Here is a 23923-nt window from a genome sequence, read left to right on the forward strand (position 1 = left end):
TTTGTGTGTTGTTAGGCTCTCTCAACACTTGTCTTGAGAGGTGCTGGAATTATTGTGCAGATGTTTTTAAATTAGTCAAATTACAAACTGCTTTCTGCAGTACTTACTTATTCTCAGTCTCGACATCAAAGCTCTTTGCTAGGGCATCTCCAGTGCGCACTGACAAATACCTCTTTGTTCTTCTCACTTCCCAGCAAGGATAAAAATGTGTGTTATATAAGAATTTATTTTCTGCATATTATTATAAAATATTAGCACATTTCTAGTGTGAGTAGATTAGCCTCCATGATTTGCCTATAGCAATTGCATCTGCCTTTTAAAGAGTCTGTATTATCAGATTGACTCCTTTTAATGAATCTCAACTTTAAAGTACATTTGACTGTTGTCAAGGAGCACTGGGTGTGGAAGAGAGCAAGTCTATATGAATGGCCCTGCCATATGAGCTTAAAATACAGAATAAAGGGTACTGTTTCAAAATGTGTATGCTTAAATGATCTTGTTTTTAAACATACACATATCAAATTTTACCAAGGATTCTCTAAATATTCTAATAAAAACTCTAAAAATGTTTGTTTTTAAAATGAAATGAATAGTGCTTGTGCATATAAAAATTAAATGCATAACTGTTTTATCTCAGTATGATTTAATTTTGTCTAATGCAAAAATGATTCCCAGGTATATGTGACACTCAATACAATAAGTAAACCATTTAGTGGGTGACTGTTTGACTGTGTCTCTGTATGTCTGAATCACCTGGTAACTTTTGGAAACAATAGTGATGCGGGCAATTGCTAGTATTTGCCTTTGGGAAATTTCTCATCTGTTTGTTTGGTTAAAAGTTCTGTATTGAATGCTAATTAAGCCAATAGGACCCCCCCATCCTGTGGGTTAACCAGCTTTGACTTAGTGATGCCATGGACTCAGCAAATGTTTGTTTTTTACATTTTTAATTAAGTTTGTTTGTTTGTTTTGGTTTTTCGAGACAGGATTTCTCTGTCGCTTTGGGGCCTGTTGTGGAACTAGCTCTTATAGACCAGGCTGGCCTCAAATTCACAGAGATCTGCCTGCCTCTGCCTCCCGAGTGTTGGGATTAAAGGTGTGAGCCACCACTGCCTGGCTTTAATTAAGTTTTTATTTTGATTAGTTTTGAATTTACAGAGTAATTTCAAAAACAATAGTTTCCATGTACTTGAATTTTGGTTTTCTCTGTTACTACATCCCGAAAAACTGTGTGACATCAAGAGGGGCCAAAGGAAACATGACAGCTGAGGGCACTGTGGTATTCTGGCTTGTCCTGAAACAGACAGGACATTAGAGGAAAATCAAGGGGATGTGGAGAGAGACTTTAGTTTAAATCTGTAACTAGACAAATGTACCACATAAGATGACGCTAGAACAGATATGGCTGGAACACAGTCAGTTTACAGGCTGCAGGGCTAGGGCCAGGTCTGTGGGTGTGGGCGGTGGCAGGAGCCTACTTTATGCTTTAGATTATAACCTAACTATACTGTTTAATCCTATATCCACCCCTCCCCCAAATTGTTCCAGACTTGACCACTGGGATCTCTTTTTGTTGATTCCTTTGTTCCTATGACACAAGCTCTCCTTGTTTCTTCAGCTCCAGAGTTTCCTTCTTACTAGAGGAGAGTGTTGGCAGTGCAGTCTGAAGTCGGGTGTGCCTCATTATATCTGTGCCCTCTCGGTTTGCAAAGCATAGACAGACGTGTGTCCATGCTAACTCATACCTTCTCATTCATCATTTGCTGTGTGAGTCTGTGTCCATTCGTATGTATAGTGATTGTGACTTCAGACAGACATTTCTGACTCTTGTTTATACCAAGCAAATTGTTTCATTTCTGTCCCTTTGCTTACGTGTAACTCACTGCCCCAGTGAGGAGAAACCAGTTCCCACCGTCGCCATCCATTACTGAATTGCCAGCCAGTTTCCCTATCAGAAACATTGGTGCCAGCTGCAGTCCTTGTGTACAGTCCCCTTTACCTCCAAGTTTTCTTCTGATTCTAAGTCATTAAAACCCTTTTCTCCCCATAGACTGCAGTGAAGTTCCTTTATACATTTATAATACAGCTCAACTTTTGTTTTCTTCACATTTTTTTCTATTCTCAGATCCTTTAACTTCAAGATAATGATATATACTCTTTGAGTATTTTCTTGTACATGATGTGTGTGTGTGTGTGTGCATGCACGCATCTATCTCTATCCATCCATCCATCCGTCCGTTCATCCGTCCGTTCATCCATCCATACATACATACATACATCTACCTATCAACACTGTATGATTGGGTACCATACAACTCTTTTTGAGGTGGTCCCCCAATGACCTGGAGTTTACCAGGTTGACTAGACTAGCTGACCAGTAAGCCCCAGGATCTGGCTTTTAAAACTTCTCCAACATAGGACTTACACACCTGTGGCACTTTTGTGGCTAGAGCTTATAATCAGTACCTGTGTCTTTACTGTCTTCCCTAACGCTCCTTAAGGTTCACTTTGTTGTTGTTGAGATTTTATTGACCTATACACTTTCCCCCACTCCCCTCTTCCTTCTCCCCTTCTACCCTCTTCCATGACTCTCATGCTCCCAATTTACTCGGGAGATCTTGAAGTTTTGCTTTTTATGATGCAGTGTTCTATTGATTTTGATTAGTGCATGGTGTCACATAGCTACCATTACAATAAGAAACAGAATAATTGCTTCACCCTTTAAAAAAAAAGTCCCCGAGCTGGGCGGTGGTGGCGCACGCCTTTAATCCCAGCACTCGGGAGGCAGAGGCAGGCGGATCTCTGTGAGTTCGAGACCAGCCTGGTCTACAAGAGCTAGTTCCAGGACAGGCTCCAAAGACACAGAGAAACCCTGTCTCGAAAAACCAAAAAAAAAAAAAAAAAGTCCCCGTGGAGGCTGCATGCATTGTAATCCCAGCACCTGGAAGGCTGAGATGGGGATCACAAGATTGAGACCTGCCTAAGCTCCATAGCAAGACTGCTTGAAACACACAGACACACAACTTCTGTGCATATAGCCAGATTCCCCCAGTCCTTAAACTTGGAACTGTCGAACCATTCATAGTGTCTCCTTGTGCTCTTTTCTGAAATATCTCTACAAGCCTGCTCTACCCACTGTGTCCTCTGACCTGTGTTCTCTGGCTTCTCTCAGCTGGTCACCTGCTGCTGCAGGCCCCCACCCCCACCCCAGCAGACCAGCTTTAGCTCCGTGCAAATGTTCCTCTCACTTTAACTGTCTAGTTTCTCACTTTCTCAGGGATAAAGGATGTGTCTTAGCAAACTTACTGACACATAGTGTTAACTATACAAATACTTATGAATCACTGTATATATGTACTTTATAAAAATTTTACTTGTATTTAACTCCTTGTTTAGGATAGGTCTACAAAATAATCATCACAGAATGTATAGGTTCAACTATAATAATATCACAGTCATTTATAATAGTCTCAAATATCTTGGTTAAAATTTATCAATGGCTACTAATCTATTTCTGATAAAAATACCAAGTTAACATTATAAAAACCTGTTTTATGAACCTCTTAATGAAATTTTAGTCTTTTGTCTGTGGTGCCCTCTTGTGGACAATTTATAAATTGCTTATAGCAGGACAATAGTCTTCAAATTGTTATAAAACATCTGATTTCTAAGTTCCTTTTATATTTTGCTAATCTTTTGACAGCTTTTTGTCTATGAGAGAAGAAAATAAGAGTCATAGTTAGGGTCACTTTTGCCTTAATTTATGGTGTTGTATATCAACATTATGCCCAGGGAATGGAAGATAATCTTTTGTTTGGAAACTTTGTATAATGCCAAGAACTTGTGCAGTCTTGCACTGTGAACCTCTGCAGTCCTGCCCACAATGACAAATCTTTCATGACTTCTGGAGTTTCTGGAAGCTTTGATGTTATTTTAAGACACGATTGCAAATATGCAAAAAGTTATGGATCCATCAAGTTTCTGTTTGCATTGAAGTGAAAGGACCACTTACTAATGGCAGTGAGAAGAGAGTTCATGCTTTGTGCAGATTTTCAGGGACCACAAGTCTCAGTGACACTGAGTGACTGAATACCAATTTGTACTGTTTTGTAGACTGATACAGAAAAAGTGCTTAAGCTGGATGGTGGTAGCTCACACCTTTAATCCCAGCTCTCATGATCCAGAGACGGACGGATCTCTTTGAGTTCAAGGCCAACCTGGTCTACACAGAGAGATCCAGAACAGCCAGAGTTACACAGAGAAACCCTGTGTGTGTGTGGGGGGGGGGGGCGGGGTGCTTAAGGACTGCTCTTTAAAGGAGAGTGTTCTATTGTTTTCTGCATAGTGTTTAGCACAGTTTGGCTAAACATGGTAGTAGCAAGACCAGATTTATCCAGCTGTTAATGGCCCCACTGTGCACAGACACAGCAGACAGGGCTCTGTGTAACATGAACAGCAGTGCTGTCCTTCCTGTGTGTGCACGTGGATTCAGTGGCCTGTTCTCTCGGGTCTCTTCAGCAGTCTACCTTTGCTCTAGGGGAGTAACTACGGGACTTCCTCCATAACTGGGGACATTTAAGCAAATTTAGCGGTACATTTTGGTTTCTGCCTTCTCCAGCTGAACTAGTTTTCTGTCTTTTGATAGAGGGTTAGCATGTTAGCATCAGTGACTCACTGGGTTAGTTAATTCTCTGTTGTTATGATAAAATACCATGACCTAAGAAGCTACTGTAGAAGGAATGTTTAATGTGCTTATGGTTCCAAAAGGGAGTTCTTATGACGGGGTAAGCAAGGCAGTAGCAGCCAGCACTGTAAGGGGGCTGCTCATGTTCCCTCACTCTGGAAGCCCGGATAGTGAGCTGGAAGTGGGGTGGGGCTGTAAAACTTCAGAACCAACCCCAAGTGACAGTCGTCCTCTAGCAGGGCCCTGTGTTTAGAGTTCCATAACCTCCCCAAACAGTGCTTCCAGATGGGAGCCAAGTGCTCAAATATGTGAACCAGTGGGGGTCATTTCTCAGTTAAAGCACACAGCCACCAGCCTGGAACCAGGAGACCCCGCCCATCTTCTGCCTCCACTGACTTAACTGCCCATGCCTGCCCACTCCTCTGCTCTTCACCACAAAGAATTCGTTTTTGTTTCTTTCACTAGGTGGTGAGGTGACAACTCCATCACGTCACTTTTGTTTATAAAGAACTAGTACTGTATACTATTTTTTCAATTTTCAGACTACCATGATCTTTTATGCACACATACACACGCTATTTGGAGTCCCTTTGGTCTCTTTAGGTCCAGCATATTGAGGCTATCTTTGACCCATTATATTTGCACAAAAAGCTGTTAGAAAACTGATTTTCCCTCACAGTTTCCTTCAGATTTGACTTGTAAAATTTCTGCCGTTACTCACCCTGCTTTAGCATGGGCTCTAATTACCCTGACATCTGGATCTCAACTATGACCTTATTCCAGCCTCCTTTTTGGTCTCGTTCTCCAACTTATCCTTTATTTCTAAGGTTCCTACCACTCTTTGGTCATGCAGTTTCTACTGACTCCGATGTGTAAGGCATCCCGTAAGCTGTGGGAGATCTCTTAATGGTATTATCATATTCACTTCCATTTCCATCCTAGACAGAGTGTTTCTGCCTTCACAGTCCCTCAGTCTAGAAGGCTGGATTTTTACTCCTGGAGCCAGCTTCCTAAGCTAACTCCTAACAGCCAACACCCTTAGCTCTCACTGATCTCAGTGGTGTGTGCATTGAAGTGTTATCTTGGGGATGGTGAGCCCACAGCTAGGTTTTGTCTCAGATGATGGTGTGGACAGGTTCACAGTTACCTTCACCAGCTGTAGTGCTACGGTGAGTTAGTTTCTGAATGTGGTGTTTGCAGACCACGTGGGTGTGTCAGACAGAGGGCACAACAAGTGGATGTCGTCCTAAAGGGAGGCTTCTTTGAAGGAGTTTCCTGGCACTTAAGAGAAATTAAAAGGTTAGAATGTTTTAAATAGATTATCTCCTAAAGGATTAAGTTTTTTCATTAGTATTGCGAATACTTCATGAGATCTTTGTGTAACTGTCTTCAACATTAGTGAATTATAACAGGATAGTTAGAAAATGCTAGGGTGGGAAATACACAGATACAGAGGTACTTCACACTAGACTATTATAGCACAAGTCTGTCCCGGAAGTGGAGTAGGAGTTCCTAATAATGTTTTTGAATACTTGTATTCCATGTGGACCTTATGATTCACAGGCTGGATTATAGTCAGTGCTCTGTTTTGCATTCCTGGCACATGATGGGCTCTGATTGAAAGTGCTCTGTGTCCTTCCTGGAACGGAGCCTCTGCTCTGCAGACCTTTCTCTGTAAGCTAAGTGCAGCACGAAGGAGCGTTCATAGCTACTGTGTTCTAAAAGGGTTAAGTACCATCTCAGGTTAGCAGTAATCTAAACTATACAAGATTACATGTAGAGCTAATGATTTTTAAGTTAAAACCTTGTTGCTGAGAGGTTTTCAACACCATTACCAAATTTATTAGTTTTTGACTTTTCTAATTTCATATAAAATAATTATCTCTCCGTTTGTATTATATCATTCATGCCCCACTCACTTTGTGAATTGAATATTTGTGCTACTTTGTTTAAATTTACTTTTTGGGGGTCTATGTATTTGTAAATTAGCATCTTTTAGCAAAGTGACTGCATATAAAAATAATACATCACAGAGCCTTCCTTTCTAAATTTGTGCAGAAGCTTTATAATTATATATCTAATTTGTGAATTTGAAGGTACAAACTGTCCCTTTGTAGATTCAGCATGGGTGCAGACTGCACAGAGAGTAGAAATCTGTTTGGGTTCAGCCGGAAGCTGTGGCTCTTGTTGAACATAATGATGGCAGCATTGCTGCTTATGCAGATGAGATACAAATGTCTCGACAGCTAAAGTCAGGTTCACTGTGTGGTGAATAAGCTGGTTGCCTTTATGACAAGATGCTGCACTGGTAGCTGTTAAATGAAGCTAGTGGAAAGTAACCTCTCCTGTGTTCTCGGTAAGATATACCAGAAAGCATAAATCCCAGTTTCTAAAATTTAAGTAAAAGACTCAAGCACAAGTCATCTGCTTGCTGCCATCTCCTCGGCTGTTGTCCCAGCAGACGAAATGTGCCTGAGCACACCTGGGATATGATTTAAATCAGACTTAAATGCTGTTTGTAGTTTTAAAGTCTTACGTATTGGAAGTTAGAGTCAAGATTTGGTGTCAGATAAAAATAGCTATAATCCTTACTTTTCTACTTATTTACTCTGTGACTTTGGGTAGAATTTTCAGCTTAATTGAACTTTACATTCATTATTTGAATAAGAGATAAATGTCTTACTAGGTTCACAGAGGAAAATAGGTGAGGCCTAATAAAAGTCTAATAGCCATTTTATCATTATTAAATGGAAGATCAATAATAATTTAGCTAATAGCATTATTTCTGCTCCCCAAATTTCAATTTATTCGTTGTGCCTTTCACTTCATGCCTCTTAATCCACCCATCTTCCTCCCCACCCCAAAATAAAACAAAATAAAATTTAAGAGAAAAAGGAAAATAGGACAAAGGAAGAAGGGGTAATCTCATCATGGAAGCTGCAGTGATGCAGGGAGTCAGGCCGTGAACCCTTTCTCCGTAGATCTTTACATGCAGGCGTTCATCCCAGAGAATCACTGGTCTAGTTCAAGCCCCTGGTCTCTGCTGCACCATCGATGCCAGGCCCTCGCTGGGACTCTTTCTGGACATACTCTTGCTTCCCTGTGTCATGGGGATTTTGCAGCTCTGGGTCTATCTAGGATGGTCAGCCTGCCAACTCTCCTCTGTCTTCACCACCGGGGTGGGCTCTCTCACTGCTGTGACTGGTTCACCCCTCGCAATGATGAGCAAGGGGCCGATCCAGTTCTCCCACTTTCCTGTCTTCAGGGTCAGTTCTCCCACACCTACATCTCAGGGCCAGCTCTACTGTGCTGCCTCAGGTGTTGATGGAGTGGGTACCTCTCCTGATCCGTGCTGCCACACCACAGATAAGTTGTGGGAACAACTCTCCCATGCTCATAGCATCGCAGCTGGCTCACTCACATACAAATATATTTTAAATAAAACTTTTATCTCTAGAACTTAGCATAACATTGTCCCTTAATTTTATGCTTTATCATTATCTCAAAGTGAGGACTGTAACTTCAGTCAGTGAAATCTAAAGAACAATGCTTTATACTGGACATTAAGAATATAGCTTTACAACCCAGCACTGCTCTCAGATTTTAAAGTGAAAAGGGGGACTTAGGTGCATCAGGCACACAGACAGTTAAAGCATATTTATGGCAAGTATATAATCAGCATAGCAACAAGGTGTCTTGGGGGAAGTTACACTGCATTCAGTCCTGGAGTGTGTGTGTGAGAAAGAATGTGTCTGAGAGCAGCTCTCATGGGACAAGTTCGGATACAGAACATTCCACCCAAATTTATGTTCGTGTTTGTGTATAACCTTCTTGTCCTCTAAGACTCAGTTAATTGAAGACAGAATCTCAGCGGTCCCAAACACTAAGTAATAGACACAATAAAACCCGATTTTATCATGTTATACATAGGCATTAAAATGCCTGCTGTATCCTGGAAGTATGTATAGTTACTATATGTTGTTAAAGTTTAATGTTTTAGAGGAAAGCTCTCACTTCAGGACATCTTCACTTATTAAAGCAGAGTTGGAGGCTCTGCCCTTGGACTCAGGCTGTCAACACCTTCCTGTAGCACTGAAGAGACTGTCTCCTAATTCATTGCTCACATGTTAGAAGATTTCTCCCAAGCCTCAAATTCCTTAGAAAACCAAGTGGAACAAAACTATGCCTTCCTCATCTCTGTATCCAATACTGGTGAAGTACTTGACACATTCCAAATGTATAATAAGTGCTCACTGAATGAATTACTAATTAAAATATAAATTGTTGGTGAAATAATCTCATGTATCTACTAAGTCTTAGATAATCATAGTACCAGGGATTTGGAAGTTAAAAATAAGTCTCTTGTTATCATCAAACTTGTGGTCTAGTGGCAGAGAAGGCAGTTATGGCTCGTAAACACAGAGGATAAGCAGCAAATAGTGGCAGAAGCCTCAATTGGTGGTCACAGGAAGCCTCTCTGAGGATCAGGTCATGTATGAGTAGAGTCGTCAGGTAAAGGAGTGATCACCCTGTCTTATAAAAGAGCATTCCAGTCTGGAAGGTCAGCCACCGAGGAGCATTTGCAGAATTCTCAAGAAATGGCTAAGGAGGCCAGTATGGCTGGAGTGTGCTGAGCAAGGTGGGGGACAGAGATGGGACGGATGTGTTACAAGGCCAGATGACATTTCACCATGATGAAGATGAGTTTATAGCAGTAGGATAATGTGATGTGATCTCTTGGAAGACTCAGTCCTCCAGTTGTTTGAGAGACTAAAAAAGACAAGAATGAAACAGAACATGCAAGGCCTCAGTAGTAGTTTACGGGACAGATGCTGTTCAGACCAGTGTAAATGGGATGATCAGTTGAACTCTGAGACTAAGAATTGGAAAGTGGGGTTGATGAGATCCCAGCCCGATGACCTCAGTTTGTTCCTCACGTCTGCGGCTGGTCCTCTGACTTGCACACACACGGTGAGTATCCACAGACAGACACATATGCACATGCACACACGTGCATACAAAACAAACAATAAAGATAATTTTAAAAAGTAATTGGATGAATTGTAAGCCTGTGCCTGTAGCCTGAGCATTCAGATAGTCAGAGTGTGGCTGTTAGTAAGGAGCACACATGGTGGGAAAATGCTGTGAGAAAACCCTTCTCATTCTTCTCACCCTAGGTCTGTATTCAAATAGCTGTGTAACCGTGGGGAAGTCTTCCTTTCTATAGACCTGGGGGTTTTTTCAGATATAAAATGAGGGATTAAAATATTTTCTTCTTATTGTAAAATCCCTTGATTTTACAATTCTATGGGATGGGAAATATTGAATTCTTCCTGCGTTTTCATGCAAAGACCCTGCCATCACTATTGTCTATTCCTAACCATAAGACACATGCATTTATACAAACATTTTATGGAATAAGAGCTCAAATTAGGATATCATAAATTTACATGCAAAGATGTATGCTGACTGTTATAAATTCTTCTTTTTTGGAAAATAAAACAATAAATCTGATTAACCGTGGAGGTAAAGGCACTTGAACTAAGTGTGTAGAGGATGTCTGCTCGTCACTCTGCTCGTTTCTAGAAAAAGCAGTTTAAGGAATGACTGGGTTCTGTTGACTTAGAGATGGAGGCAGCAGGAACTGGAGGCAACTGGTCATATTGATCCACAGTCTGGACACAAAGCATGATGTGTGCTGTTGCTCAGCTGGCTTTCCCCTTCATATGCAGCCCAGGAGCCTCGGCCAAGAATGGTGCTGCCCACACTTAGCATGGGGCGTCCCACTTCAGTTAATGTACCGAGAATCATCCCTCAGAGGCACAGGCAAAGATAATGTAGATAATCTCTCCTGGGTGTGTCTCCTCTGTGAGTCTAGATCCTGTCAAGTGACAGGCTGTAGTCACCATCACAGAGGGAGGGCATTCTGTGTAGTGAAGTCATGAACAGAGGGGGTCTTAACGAGCAAAGTAGCGTTGGGAATTCTGGTGAAGATTCAGTGAGATTGGGGGATGTACGAACAGTGAGACAATAGTGACGGCAGGGTCAGAGCAGAGAGGACGCTGAGATGTAGGCCAGGACCAGCACCAGAAGTTTCTGGTAGAGTGTTGCGATACAAATAATATTAAAGAAGGACAAGAGTTACAGCTCAGGGTTTAATGTCCATGGAAAATCTTATTCCTGCTAAGCCGTTTGAGATAGGAATTGAACCAACATCTCTGTGACGTTAGGGAGTCAGAATCTCCCATCAGGAGGTGTTATTGTGTGCACTAACCGAGGTGTAAAATGAGCAACGTGATCAGTGGCCACAGGAATAGAAAAGTCGACTTGAGCTGGGAGAACTAAAGAACCTGCTGGTTGGTGAGCTAGCGCGTGAAAGGGAATGAGTGTGTGCCGCACTGCAGCGCTGCTCTTGGGCAGCTGGTGAGGTCAGGACACGGTCCTTAGACGTTAAGTGGTAAACAAGGATACATCAGATGGTTGAGAGCATGAGATTGAGGAGGGGCTGTGAGTAAGAACACAGGGCTGAGACACAGGGCCAGACTTCAGTAAGGCTTGGGCAGAGAGGGTATTAAACAGGTGTGAGCCTACTGTCACTTCAAGTCACCCAAGTTGCCAAGATGCAATATTGGGGTTTCTTTTCTCCACATCTGCACACCTCTGCAAGAACTGCATTTTAATTTTTAAATTCTTCGTTTTGAAGTTTTTATGATTATGAGTATTTTGCCTGCATGCACAGCTGTGCATGAAGTGTGTGCCTTCGTGTTTGCATTACCCGCCTCTCTTCTCCTGCGAAATCCTACTTCCAGCTAGAACAGGACAGCAAAAGCAGAAAGAGAAGAAAGATGGTTGGGCTTCTTTAAAATGAAAATCTATTGTGTGCAAAAGGTACCACTCAGAGAGTGAAAAGGCAACTCACAGGAAAAGAAATAATATTTACAAATCTTATACCTAGTAAAGTGTTAATGTTCAGATCGTATGCAGTCTGATCCAAACTGGTCAAAGGAAGCTAGACATGGTGACACAAGCCTGTGATCCTGCCCCCGGGGTGGGGGTGGGGGTGGGTTGGAGCCAGGAATTGCCAGTTCAAGTCTAGCCAGGGCTATGCAATGAAACTGTGTCTCAAAAAGCCATAAAAGAAAGAAAGGACAAAAGGCTTCGGTAAACACTTTTCCAAAGAAGATCTACAAATGAGCTATTAAATACATGAATAATTGCTCAATATCACTACTAATAGAGAATATAAATCAAACAGGATTGACACTGCTTTGTACCCATTAAGATGACCATTTTTTAAAATTGAAAACAATAAATATTGACGAGGAATTGGAGCCCACAGCACTGCTGTTGTGACTATAAACTGATACAGCTACTGCAGAAAACAGTTCAGTGGTTCGCCAGCTAAACCAGCAGAGTTGGTGTGCTTCCGCTGAACGATATTTTTGCATTCACGGGAAGGTAAATGCTCAGGTTTCCTCTACCTTTGGCTACTGTGAGCGGTGCTGGTGTGCAGGGTCTGTCTGAGTCCCTGCTTCCCACACTGTTGACCGTTGCCGTAGTAACGGTACTTTTTATCATTAGAGAAAGCATATGTGTGTTCTTACTGAGAACTAAGAGGTCCCGCTGTCGTGAGAGGTCTTTGTTCATAGTGATATTTTGCCTGCAGGATGAAGATGAGCTGGATTCACACACCATGGTGAAGACGAGTTCAGAAAGCGTGGGCACAATGCGGGCCACCAGCACCATGAGTGAAGGGGCCCAGACGATGATCGAGCACAACAGCACTATGTTAGAATCGGACCTGGGGACCATGGTCATAAACAGTGAGGACGAGGAGGAGGAGGATGGAACTATGAAAAGTATGTGTCTTCTCACTGAATGATGCTTCTCTCAATCGTATCCACACTGAAACCAGATAAACTATTTCTTTTTAGAAACAGTTGTAGAAAATTGTGGTTTTAAACTTATTTGACAGCAAAAGTCTGCTTTAAAAAAACTTTAAAATATATATAGCACTATGCATACGTGTGTGTGTGTGTGTGTGTATATATATTTAACTTAGGCTTATGGAACTTTTTTTTTTACAAGCTACAAACCCATAATTTAATTTGTGAAATATTTTAAGGAGAGGATAGTGTTTCTAACATTTACCTTTCCAATTAAAAAAGAAAACTTAAAAATTTGTTTTAATAAATATAGTACAATATTATCGTACATCGTCTAAATTATCGGTTAAACAACAGAGACGGAAGTACAAACTGGGGATGAAACCCTAGGAGGGGTTGCACACAGGAGATGCCCCCAGGGGAAGCGCGGCTTCACACTCTTATGGCTGCTTCTGCCGTGTGAAGCAGAGTGCTGGGTGGCCGCAGGGGCTGACACGTGCTGCTTACAGAATGACAAGATTCTAAATCCTTTTGTGGACTGCCCCATAGACCTGACCTGCAGTCAGCGAGTGGTGCAGGCACAGTGTTGCCTTTAGAGGGCAAGACTGACCGTCCCACAGCTGCTGGCTGTTCTTACACTCTCCCTGCTGTGTGCTCCTCTGGGGTAGGTTACCTTCCACTGCGTCCTTTTGTTTCTGAGTGGCAGAGAAGCAGGGATGGTCTGACCCATGTGTGATGAGAAACTGGTAGGATATTTTGTCTTCTGGCTGGGACAGTATTGAGTTAACTTGAGGTGAGAGTTACATCTCAATGTGTTTAATTCAACTACATTTTATTAGAACAAATAGAAGATATATCTAGATATTTTAAGATTTATTTTATCATTTTAGTTTGTATATGTATGTGGGCCTGAGGGTATGTATGTGTACTGTGTGCATGCAGGTGCCTGCAGATCTTAGAAGATGTCTAATCCCCTGGAACTGAGCCTCCTCCATGTGGGTGCTGGGAACTGAACCCATGTCTTCTGCAAAAGCAACAAGTGATCTTTACTGCTGGGCCTCCTCTCCATGCTCCAATCTAGACATTTTAAGCATAGAGAAATTTGAGTTAAAATTATGGATGCTACTAAAACCAGTGGGCAGGTTGGAAAAGAAGGCTGTGTGAAGACCAGGCCTCAGGAATGAGTCTGATAGAGCTGCTCCTGTTGCCCCTAACTTGGGGCTGCTGTTGGCACTGGGATGTTGAGACCTGGGGGTGTTTGGTGTAGTGTGAGTTTGCTCACAATCATTGGGCAGTGTATCTTGGCTGTGTGGTTCTCTTTTACTACCACAAAGGACAAGCTAAACACGGAAATGCTGGTCTTCTCTGGGCAAATGAGTATCTGCTGCCGTCTCCAAAGAAAGACTTCCATGGACACACAATTAGGTTTATTACTCTGCTCTTTGTGTTTAACCGAAAGCTCAGCTTCAGTTTGTCTGTTTCCTCCTCTTATGCCCTCATTGGAGATGGACAACAGCTGGTCAGGGTTCTTGGCACAAGTGCCTTCGTGCACACTCTGGTCCTTCTTGGCTGTTTCCAGACCCTCCGCTGGACGCTGGGTTCTGCTGGCCTCCAAGCAGCTGTTCTTTCTGAACTTCTCACCTTCCTCGTAGCTAGGCTCTGGACCTTCCCTGGGTTTTGTGTCCTCTTGTATTTTAAAATACACTGTGATAAAGCTACGGGAAGCTGTTCCTAGTAGCTTGTATCCCATTCTGACTTTGTATGTGTTTTCTTGGCAAATACTAATCAGATAGGGCACTCATTTTAAAATACTTGTAGTAGTACAAATGAGGTAATTCCATGAGTACCTTTGATGTTGACGTATACTGTGCTACATCTGTGAATTGTTACTTTGTTTCTTATACTTGAATATCTTTGTCACACCATTCTAAGAAATTAAAAAATCAAGTAAACTGCATTTAAATTATTTTTAAATTTCACATATTTATCTTTTCATGAAAGCTTGTTTTCTTAGAAGACATATGCAAACTAGGAATAGTAATGCTTATGATGGGTTGACATATTTTGCAAAATTATATTCCACATAATTTAGTATCCTTGTAAATATTTAAAGGAATGAATGAGATAGGAAACAGCTCTTTCTTTAAAGTTTCGTAGGGCAGAGGGAAATGAGTGGCAGTTATTTTTTTCTTTTGTTGCTAATGGGGTTTTGGTTATATAAGCAAGTAAGTTGAAAGAATTGGGCCAAAATTGAGGGACTAAGTAATCTTAAATATCAAGTTTATTATTATAATAAAATATATTTTAATAAGCTGGGGTCAGAATTTAACTGCAGCTGGAGAAATTGATGTCAGCTTTATGTGGTTACCCTTTTAGTGTTGTAAGAAAGTGTTTGCCATAGCAACCACAATCACATATGACTGCCTACCTCATTTGCACTGCAGGGCCCCAGAGTTCTCATGTCCACTCCTCTCTCTCAATAGCAAGTGAGGAACATCATCTTCTTTCTTCCCCTGGAGACTCAGATGCACACTGTGGCATGTGTTTCAAATTGTAAAGTAAAACATTAACTAGGCAGTTGCAGCTGCCCTTCCCGTTAACTTCAAAACAAACCCAATCTATTTTCCTCTTTAGAACGTAAAAGAAACTTGAACATTTTTTTGTGTGTCACAAAGGCACAGTCTAAAGGCCAATAGTGAGTTTGAAGTGAGAATAGAAAATATTGATATATGTAAGCACTTGCATCTAAATGGAAATCTGATTATGAAGTCATCCAAAAAGAAATATCTAATGGAGTAGACTGCCTTCTTTTGTTTAAGTTGTGTTTTAGATTTGTTAACTCTGTGTGAATGCTAATTTCTGACTTAGTGGGTTATTGTCCAGACTTTAATAGAAATAGGTGGTATTGTTATTGAATATGTGTGCTAAATGTCTTTTAAGTTTTTGTCTGTGCCATTTATATTTTAAAAGGATTGTTCTTATTGTATGTGTTTGGTTTTGCTCACTTGTATGTATGTGCGCTGTGTGTGCCTGCTGTATGAGGAGGCCAGAAGACGGCTCTGGAGACCCTAGAACTCGAGATACTGATGGCTGGGACACCATGTAAGTGCTGAGTATTGGTTCCTCTACAAGATCAGCCATCTCTCTAGCCCTGTGGCCCCTATTTGTTATGGCATTCTTTTTGTATAATTTTTTACTGATATTTATTGAGCTCTACATTTTTCTCTGCTCCCCTCCCTGCCTCTCCCCTCTTCAATCCTCCCCAAAGGTCCCCATGCTCCAAATTTACTCAGGAGATCTTGTCTTTTTCTACTTCCCATGTAGATTAGATCTATGTATGTCTCTCTTAGTGTCCGCATTGTTGTCTAAGTTCTCTAGGATTGTGGTTTGTAGGCTGGCTTTCTTTGCTTTATGTTTAAAAACAACCTATGAGTAAGTACATGTGATAATTGTCTTTCTGTGTCTGGGTTGCCTTATTCAAAATAATGTTTTCTAGCTCCATTCATTTTCCTGCAAAATTCAAGATGTCGTTATTTTTTTCTGCTATGTAGTACTCCATTGTATAAATGTACCACATTTTCCTTATCCATTCTTCGATCGAGGGCCATTTAGGTTGTTTTTAGGTTCTGGCTATGACAGACAAAACTGCTATGAACATAGTTGATCACATGTCCTTGTTGCACAATTGAGCATCCTTTGGATATATATACACAAAGGTGGTATTACTGGGTCTTGAGGAAGGTTGTTTCCTAGTTTTCTGAGAAATCGCCATACTGATATCCAAAGGGGCTGTGCCAGCTTGCATTCCGACCAGCAATGCAGAAGTGTTCCCTTTTCCCCCAACCTTTCCAGCATAAATTGTCGTAAGTGTTTTTGATCTTGGCCATTCTTACAGATGTAAGATGGAATCTCAGAGTTGTTTTGATTTGTATTTCTCTGATGACTAAGGACGTTGAACATTTTCTTAAGTGCCTTTCAGCCATTTTAGATTCCTCTGTTGAGAGTTCTCTGTTTAGGTCTGTACTCCATTTTTTTATTGGATTATTATGTGATCTTTTGGTGTCTAGTTTCTTGAGTTCTTTGTATATTTTGGAGATCAGACTTCTGTCTGATGTGGGGTTAGTGAAGATATCTTTTCCCATTCTGTAGGCTGTTGTTTTTTCTTGTTGACCATGTCCTTGGCTTTACAGAAGCTTTTCAGTTTCAGGAGGTCCCATTTATTAATTGTTTCTCTCGGTGTCTGTACTGCTGGGGTTATATTTAGGAAGTGGTTCCCTGTGCCAATGTGTTCAAGTGTACTTCCCACTTTCTCTTCTATAAGGTTCAGTGTGGCTGGCTCTATGTTGAGGTCTTTGATCCATTTGGACTTGAGTTTTGTGCATGGTGACAGATATGGGTCTATTTTCATTTTTCTACATGTTGATATCCAGTTATGCCAGCACCACTTGTAAAATATGCTTTCTTTTTTCCATTTGATATTTTTTGCTTCTTTATCAAAGATCAGGTAGGCAGTAGTAGGTGACCCAGTAGGAAGAAAAGGATCCAAGAGGAGGTGAAAGAATCATAGACACCTCCACTGCCACTGTTAGGAGTCCCACAAAAGCCCCCAAGACACACAACTGCACCATGTGTGCAGAAGATGTCGGGCAGATCCATGCAGGCTCTATGACTGCCACTTCTGTCTCTGTGAGCCTCTGTGAGCAAGCCCTGCTTAGTTGGTTTGGTCGCCTGTGTTCTCCTGGTAGCCTCCATTCCCTCTGATTGCTACAGTCTTCCTTTGCTCTCCCACAGGGCTCCACAAGCTTCGAGAGAGGGACCCAATTGGAGATCTCCAATTTAGACATAATGTCTGGCTGTAGGACTCTGCACCTGCTCCCTTCAGCTGCCACAGGAAGGCTTTTCGGTGATGCCTGGACAAGGCACCCATGTATGAGTATAGTAGAATCGCATTAGGAATCATTTTTATTTGTTTCTTTTTTTCTGCCAGTCCCGTCGGTTCTACCCTAGGCTTCTAACTAGCCAGTCTGTGTTCGTGGCCATCCAGAGCACGGGCTCCCTCTTGTGGCCTGGGCCTCAAGTTAAACCAACTTTGACCATGCCCACCATTCTATGCCATGGTTGCACCAGCACATCACGCAGATTGGACAGCTCGAGGGTTTATGGCTGGGTTGGTGTCCTGGTTTCTCTTTCTGTAGCCTGTGGAGTACCTTCACACACCAGAGACCAGAGCGTAGGGGTGAAGGCTCCATACAGGTACCAGCTCAACGTCTCTACCCTTTGGAAGCTCTTATACAGAATTGTGTCACCTAGCCACTCTGCCAGAAGAGATCTCATCCTGACAGTGGAGAAAGGGCTGCAGGCGAGAAAGGGGCTCTTAGGGCAACAGCTCCTGACAGAGATGATGCTGGCTCAGTTCCACCCTCTGTGGCTGGAGACAGTTCTGAGGAGTTCCCCTCTTTGTTATAGAATCCCGGGGATCACTCAGCCCTTATGGTTTCTCTTGCCATGGCTTATATCTGATTGAGCTTATGATTCTCTGACTTACTACAGAAGAAAGTGTTGGCTTTTCTTCTGCCTTGCCTCTACTCTTCCATGAAAGGAAATTCCTACTGAAGTACTCTTGCTTTTAGTTTTTAAGACTTTTTTTTTTCACAAAAGATTTATGTTTTCCAATAATCTTTGCAGAGTCACCAAATGTCTAAAATTCAACTCAAATAAAGGAAGGCAGTCTGTTCCTATTCCATTAGGTTTTTCCTTTGGGTAATTTTATAACAAGACATTATTAACTCAGTACGCTTATGCATGCTCTTCTCTTCCTTCCAAGCCTATGCTGTTGCTCTTGCTTATGTAGGTCATATTGGTAGCTGCTTCATTAATATCAGTTTCTCACAGGAAACATTGGTCTTCCATCCATCCCATTCTCAGATATAAAGATCTGAATCAGGAGTTACACTGTGCTGGAGTTGTGGCTTTCAGTGATACAATGCATGTGCAAAACCCTGGGTTTAGCTCCGAGCTCCCCTCAACACACGCTAACACATGTACTCACTCATGCCCCCCCACACACAAAGGGAATCACTTGTATTCTAAAAGACCCTTAAGTACTGGTAAGGTTTCTGAAAGGCATTCCATGTGTTCTGAGAGAAAGCACAAACCATAACTAGAATATCTGTGGTGGGGCCAGGTGAGAGTAGTGCAATCCTGGCCAGTATGGGGAAGAGGAGCCATTTGAGAGGGACATTGCTCAGGAGGTACTGTTTCCTTAGTAGTTTTGAAGGGGTGTGTGTGTGTGTGTGTGTGTGTGTGTGTGTGTGTGTGGCCAAAGCTCTTGTACATACTTAATTTACTTGTAAAGAATGCAGTCAACACTCTGGAGGCTGAAGCAAGAGGATCATGAGTTCAGAGAGAACCAACTTGGGCTGGTCTTTGCAAATTTTACCTTCTCAGTCGTTAAGTTCTACTCACCAAAGATCATTTTCCTCTTCTCTGATTCAGGTCTCCTATTATGTTTCTTGTTAAAGTCCTCAAATATCTATGCATGTGAACCATTTTAAGACTGTGATGAAAATCAGAGCTTACATATAACATATAATTTTGTTACAGAATTTCTCTTCTTGGGCTAGGGGTATACATAGTCAAGCACATACCTAACATATATGAAGTCATGCACTTGTTCCCTAGCAACACACACATACAGACACATACACACTTAGTGAGAACAATGAAGAAGGGAGAGAGAAAAGAATACTAAGCAAAAGGTTTCTCTGTTACCTCCTTACCTCTCACTTTTCTTTTTCTCAAGTATGTTTTCGAGAATTTATGCAAATGTAGAAATGTAGTCTTAATGTGTTATTTTCCTCTGTTCTCATAAAATGAGTTGGAACTTGAGACTGAGGATATATATATATATATATATATATATATATATATATATATATATATACATATATGTCCCAGTTTGCAGTACGAGATTGCAGTAGAAACTAAATGAGGTTTAATATATGGATCCCAGTTTGTGGTAAGAGATTGCAGTAGAAACTAAATGAGGTTTAAAATATATATCCTAGTCTGTAGTAAGAAATTGCAGTAGAAACTAAATTTCAATTCTGGAAATTCTAAAAATATGTATTTTAATGATGAGGTCTAGAGATAAATCCAGGGTATTTAAAGTTTGTTGGAACTGTTGATGAAATGTTTCCAATTCATGCCAGTAATAAACCCTGATGCATTCACCAGTCCCTCCCCCTTCCTCACAGTTTGGCTTCTAGTCTGCACGTCAACAGTTGAGTGACTTCTGTGTTTCAGCTATCATGGTTAACACTGCAGTGACCATGGATGTGCAGATATGCCTACATGACCCCGTGTTTAGCTTTCCAGATGTATATTAGGAATAAGGTATAAATTTTATGTTATATGTGGTTTACCATTTAAAATAAACTGCCTAACCAATATGAAACAAGTAAGAAATTTGTAGGGTTAGGAGACAGTCGTATCATTTTAAGGTAATGAGATACTTTAGACAAATATATGCCCTGCAACTCCTGTTTCTTATGTTCTTACCTAAGCAAACTTACTACATACAAATACACCAAATAAATAAACAGAAGGCCTGGGGAAGTAGGGAAGGGAAAGAGAAGCCAGACGCCTGCATGATGGTTCCAGCTCACTAACCCCTCTTTTACTGAAAGTAGATTTTTTTTCCTCACATAATGTATCCTAAATATGGGTTCCCCTCCCTCTACTCCTCTCAGTTCCTCCCCACCTCCCCTCCCATTTAAATCCATTCCTTTTCTGTCTCTCATTAGAAAACAAATAGACTTCTAAGGGATAATAATAAAACATAGCAAAATAAAATACAATATGATAAAATAAAAACTGTCACATTGGAGTTGGCCCCTTTTTTAAGTTAAAAATTCCTCGCTCTGGAATTTATGGCAGAGAGAGAAAGCACTGCCTCTGCTTCCTCCTCTGCTGGAGACGGAAAGCACTGTGTTCCCATTCCAGCCAGCTGTGCTCTTAGCGGTCAGCCGTCAGCTGCGCGTACTGTTGCAAGTGCATTCTAAATTGGCCCGGTCACTGTTGGGACCCTTGTCACAATTCACAATGCTGCAGGTCTGCTGTGTCCCCACAGAACGGTAAACAGGATGAGGATGAGGCTGAGGAACGTGACACATGAGCAGACCTGGGCTGTTTCATCTGAGAAAACAAAACAGCAAGGACGGGAGAGTCACCCAGGTCTTCTGATGTCTGAGCCACCACCAGTGTGTGACGGGAGCTCACTTGGAACATGAGTACAAGTGACAGGACAAAGCTGAGCCTCTTGTCCCCGCCCCAGGAAGTCCTTCTGTAAAATGTAGCTCACTTTCTACCTGCAGAGTTAGATGAGAATGCCTTCTTGGTGGTCTCATGAACAGTGTTTGACGCCCTAAGGCTTTAAGGAATCCAGTTTAGAAACTACTGATCAAGACCTTAACGACAAGATTTTTTTAAAAAAAAATAGTTATTCTAAATGTTATTTTTACTGTAATCGTTCAATATAAAAAATTAGCCATCAAAGGATTCCAAGCAGCAAAAAGGTAGAGTTTGTTTGTATTTAGAAAGTCACTGTGCTGACGGTACAGTCACCATCGGGTTCCCAGAAGCCCGGTCATTGGGGCTGTAGCACCCCTCAGTCCCCTTTTTTATGGAGCAGGCAAAAAAATGCCTAGAGACTAAGTATCAAAGATAGGGAAACTTAAATACCTCTGTTAAACAATTTTGGGATCCATGTTGGGGAGAGGAGGGTCTGAATTAATTCTCAGCTCCTTGCTGTCTGGCAGAGGTGGGCGAGCTGCAGGTTTGGTGGGAACTGCCTTGCGCTTAGCCTCAGAGGTCAGCTGGCATCAGGTCTGTCTACTGTGATGGCCGGCAGTTGTAAACCTGGAAACAGAACTGAGGACAGTCTGAGCTAAAGAAACTGGTTCAGGAGACAGGCAAAGCCATAGGAGCCCCAGGAGCGGGAGATTCAGATAGAAGATGAAGGGAAAGCATCAGCCGCCCTCCCATCCAGTTTCTGAGCAGTTTAAATGTCTGTGATTATCAGCACAAACATAAACGTGAATAGAAGAGAAATATTTAAAATGTCCTGTCCTTGACACTGGTACTCTTCATAATAAAATTATGATAAATATTTCATTAAAATAATGAAGTGTTTTTATAGTCAGGAGTATTTGGGGTCTTTATGTACTTGTTTCATATTTATATGGTCTGGACACATTTTTCATTTTACATTTAGGAAATGACTGTGTTGGCCTTGACTTTGACCAGAATAAATTTATTATTACTTACTGAAAATAATTCCCCATTTCAATAAATACCATACTTTTTAAAATGTTAGAGCTTACGCCCTCCTGTATTTCTTTGCCTAAGGAAATGCCACATCACCCCAAGTACAACGACCATCTTTCATGGACTACTTTGATAAGCAGGACTTGAAGAACAAAAGTCATGAGAACTGCAATCAGAATGTGCGTGAGCCCTGCCCTGTGTCACAGAGTGTGTTTCCTGATGACTGGAGAGTCCCTCACGATGGAGACTTTGACTTTGTGAGTACATTTTCTTTCTTCTTTACTGTATGTCTATAAATTACAGACTGCGTATTAATGTGTAATCATAGCTATGGCTTTAATTGTAGCTTACTTATAGAGCTGTATTTACAGAAAAATGTAAATATTGCTAAATAAATCAACTCAAATTTAGAGAAACATGTAGGCCCTCAAATACTGTACATGATAACCATTTCAGTTATCAAAATAAACCATGTAGACTCATATACTCTAACATGGCATGTACATGGACTCTATATCTCATGGCCTAGACATTGAAAACTGAGTGTTAACTCTACTTGGTTTCTGTATTAAAACTGTGTCTGGTACACAGCGCTTCAGTGGGAATCTGTGTCTGGTACACAGGGCTTCAGTGTGAATCTGTGTCTGGTACACAGCGCTTCAGTGGGAATCTGTGTCTGGTACACAGGGAGCTTCAGTGTGAATCTGTGTCTGGTGACAGGGAGCTTCAGTGTGAATCTGTGTCTGGTGACACGGGGCTTCAGTGTGAATCTGTGTCTGGTGACACGGGGCTTCAGTGTGAATCTGTGTCTGGTACACAGGGAGCTTCAGTGTGAATCTGTGTCTGGTGACACGGGGCTTCAGTGTGAATCTGTGTCTGGTGACACGGGGCTTCAGTGTGAATCTGTGTCTGGTGACACGGAGCTTTAGTGTGAATCTGTCTGGTGACAGGGAGCTTCAGTGTGAATCTGTGTCTGGTGACACAGGGCTTCAGTGTGAATCTGTGTCTGGTACACAGGGAGCTTCAGTGTGAATCTGTGTCTGGTGACACGGGGCTTCAGTGTGAATCTGTGTCTGGTGACACGGGGCTTCAGTGTGAATCTGTGTCTGGTGACACAGGGCTTCAGTGTGAATCTGTGTCTGGTACACAGGGAGCTTCAGTGTGAATCTGTGTCTGGTACACAGGGAGCTTCAGTGTGAATCTGTGTCTGGTGACACGGGGCTTCAGTGTGAATCTGTGTCTGGTGACACGGGGCTTCAGTGTGAATCTGTGTCTGGTACACAGGGAGCTTCAGTGTGAATCTGTGTCTGGTACACAGGGAGCTTCAGTGTGAATCTGTGTCTGGTACACAGGGAGCTTCAGTGTGAATCTGTGTCTGGTGACAGGGAGCTTCAGTGTGAATCTGTGTCTGGTACACAGGGAGCTTCAGTGTGAATCTGTGTCTGGTACACAGGGAGCTTCAGTGTGAATCTGTGTCTGGTACACAGGGAGCTTCAGTGTGAATCTGTGTCTGGTGACACGGGGCTTCAGTGTGAATCTGTGTCTGATGACACAGGGCTTCAGTGTGAATCTGTGTCTGGTACACAGGGAGCTTCAGTGTGAATCTGTGTCTGGTACACAGGGAGCTTCAGTGTGAATCTGTGTCTGGTACACAGGGAGCTTCAGTGTGAATCTGTGTCTGGTGACACGGGGCTTCAGTGTGAATCTGTGTCTGGTGACACGGGGCTTCAGTGTGAATCTGTGTCTGGTGACACAGGGCTTCAGTGTGAATCTGTGTCTGGTACACAGGGAGCTTCAGTGTGAATCTGTGTCTGGTACACAGGGAGCTTCAGTGTGAATCTGTGTCTGGTGACACGGGGCTTCAGTGTGAATCTGTGTCTGGTGACACGGGGCTTCAGTGTGAATCTGTGTCTGGTACACAGGGAGCTTCAGTGTGAATCTGTGTCTGGTACACAGGGAGCTTCAGTGTGAATCTGTGTCTGGTGACACGGGGCTTCAGTGTGAATCTGTGTCTGGTGACACGGGG

The 23923-nt window shown here is 42.0% G+C and overlaps 1 protein-coding gene across 2 annotated transcripts in view; it reads left to right on the plus strand.

The window, feature by feature from the left end:
* The window catches only part of Stk3 (serine/threonine kinase 3), a 212174-nt gene that overhangs the window by 133824 nt on the left and 54427 nt on the right, over positions 1-23923 (plus strand). For both annotated transcript variants that reach the window (XM_075961214.1, XM_075961213.1), the window contains 2 exons: positions 12351-12543; positions 21979-22154. In XM_075961214.1, the coding sequence (XP_075817329.1) occupies positions 12351-12543; positions 21979-22154 (369 nt within the window). The remainder of the gene's footprint in view (positions 1-12350; positions 12544-21978; positions 22155-23923) is intronic.

Source organism: Microtus pennsylvanicus, chromosome 2 (assembly GCF_037038515.1).
Source record: "Microtus pennsylvanicus isolate mMicPen1 chromosome 2, mMicPen1.hap1, whole genome shotgun sequence".
In the NCBI taxonomy this organism is placed as follows: domain Eukaryota; kingdom Metazoa; phylum Chordata; class Mammalia; order Rodentia; family Cricetidae; genus Microtus; species Microtus pennsylvanicus.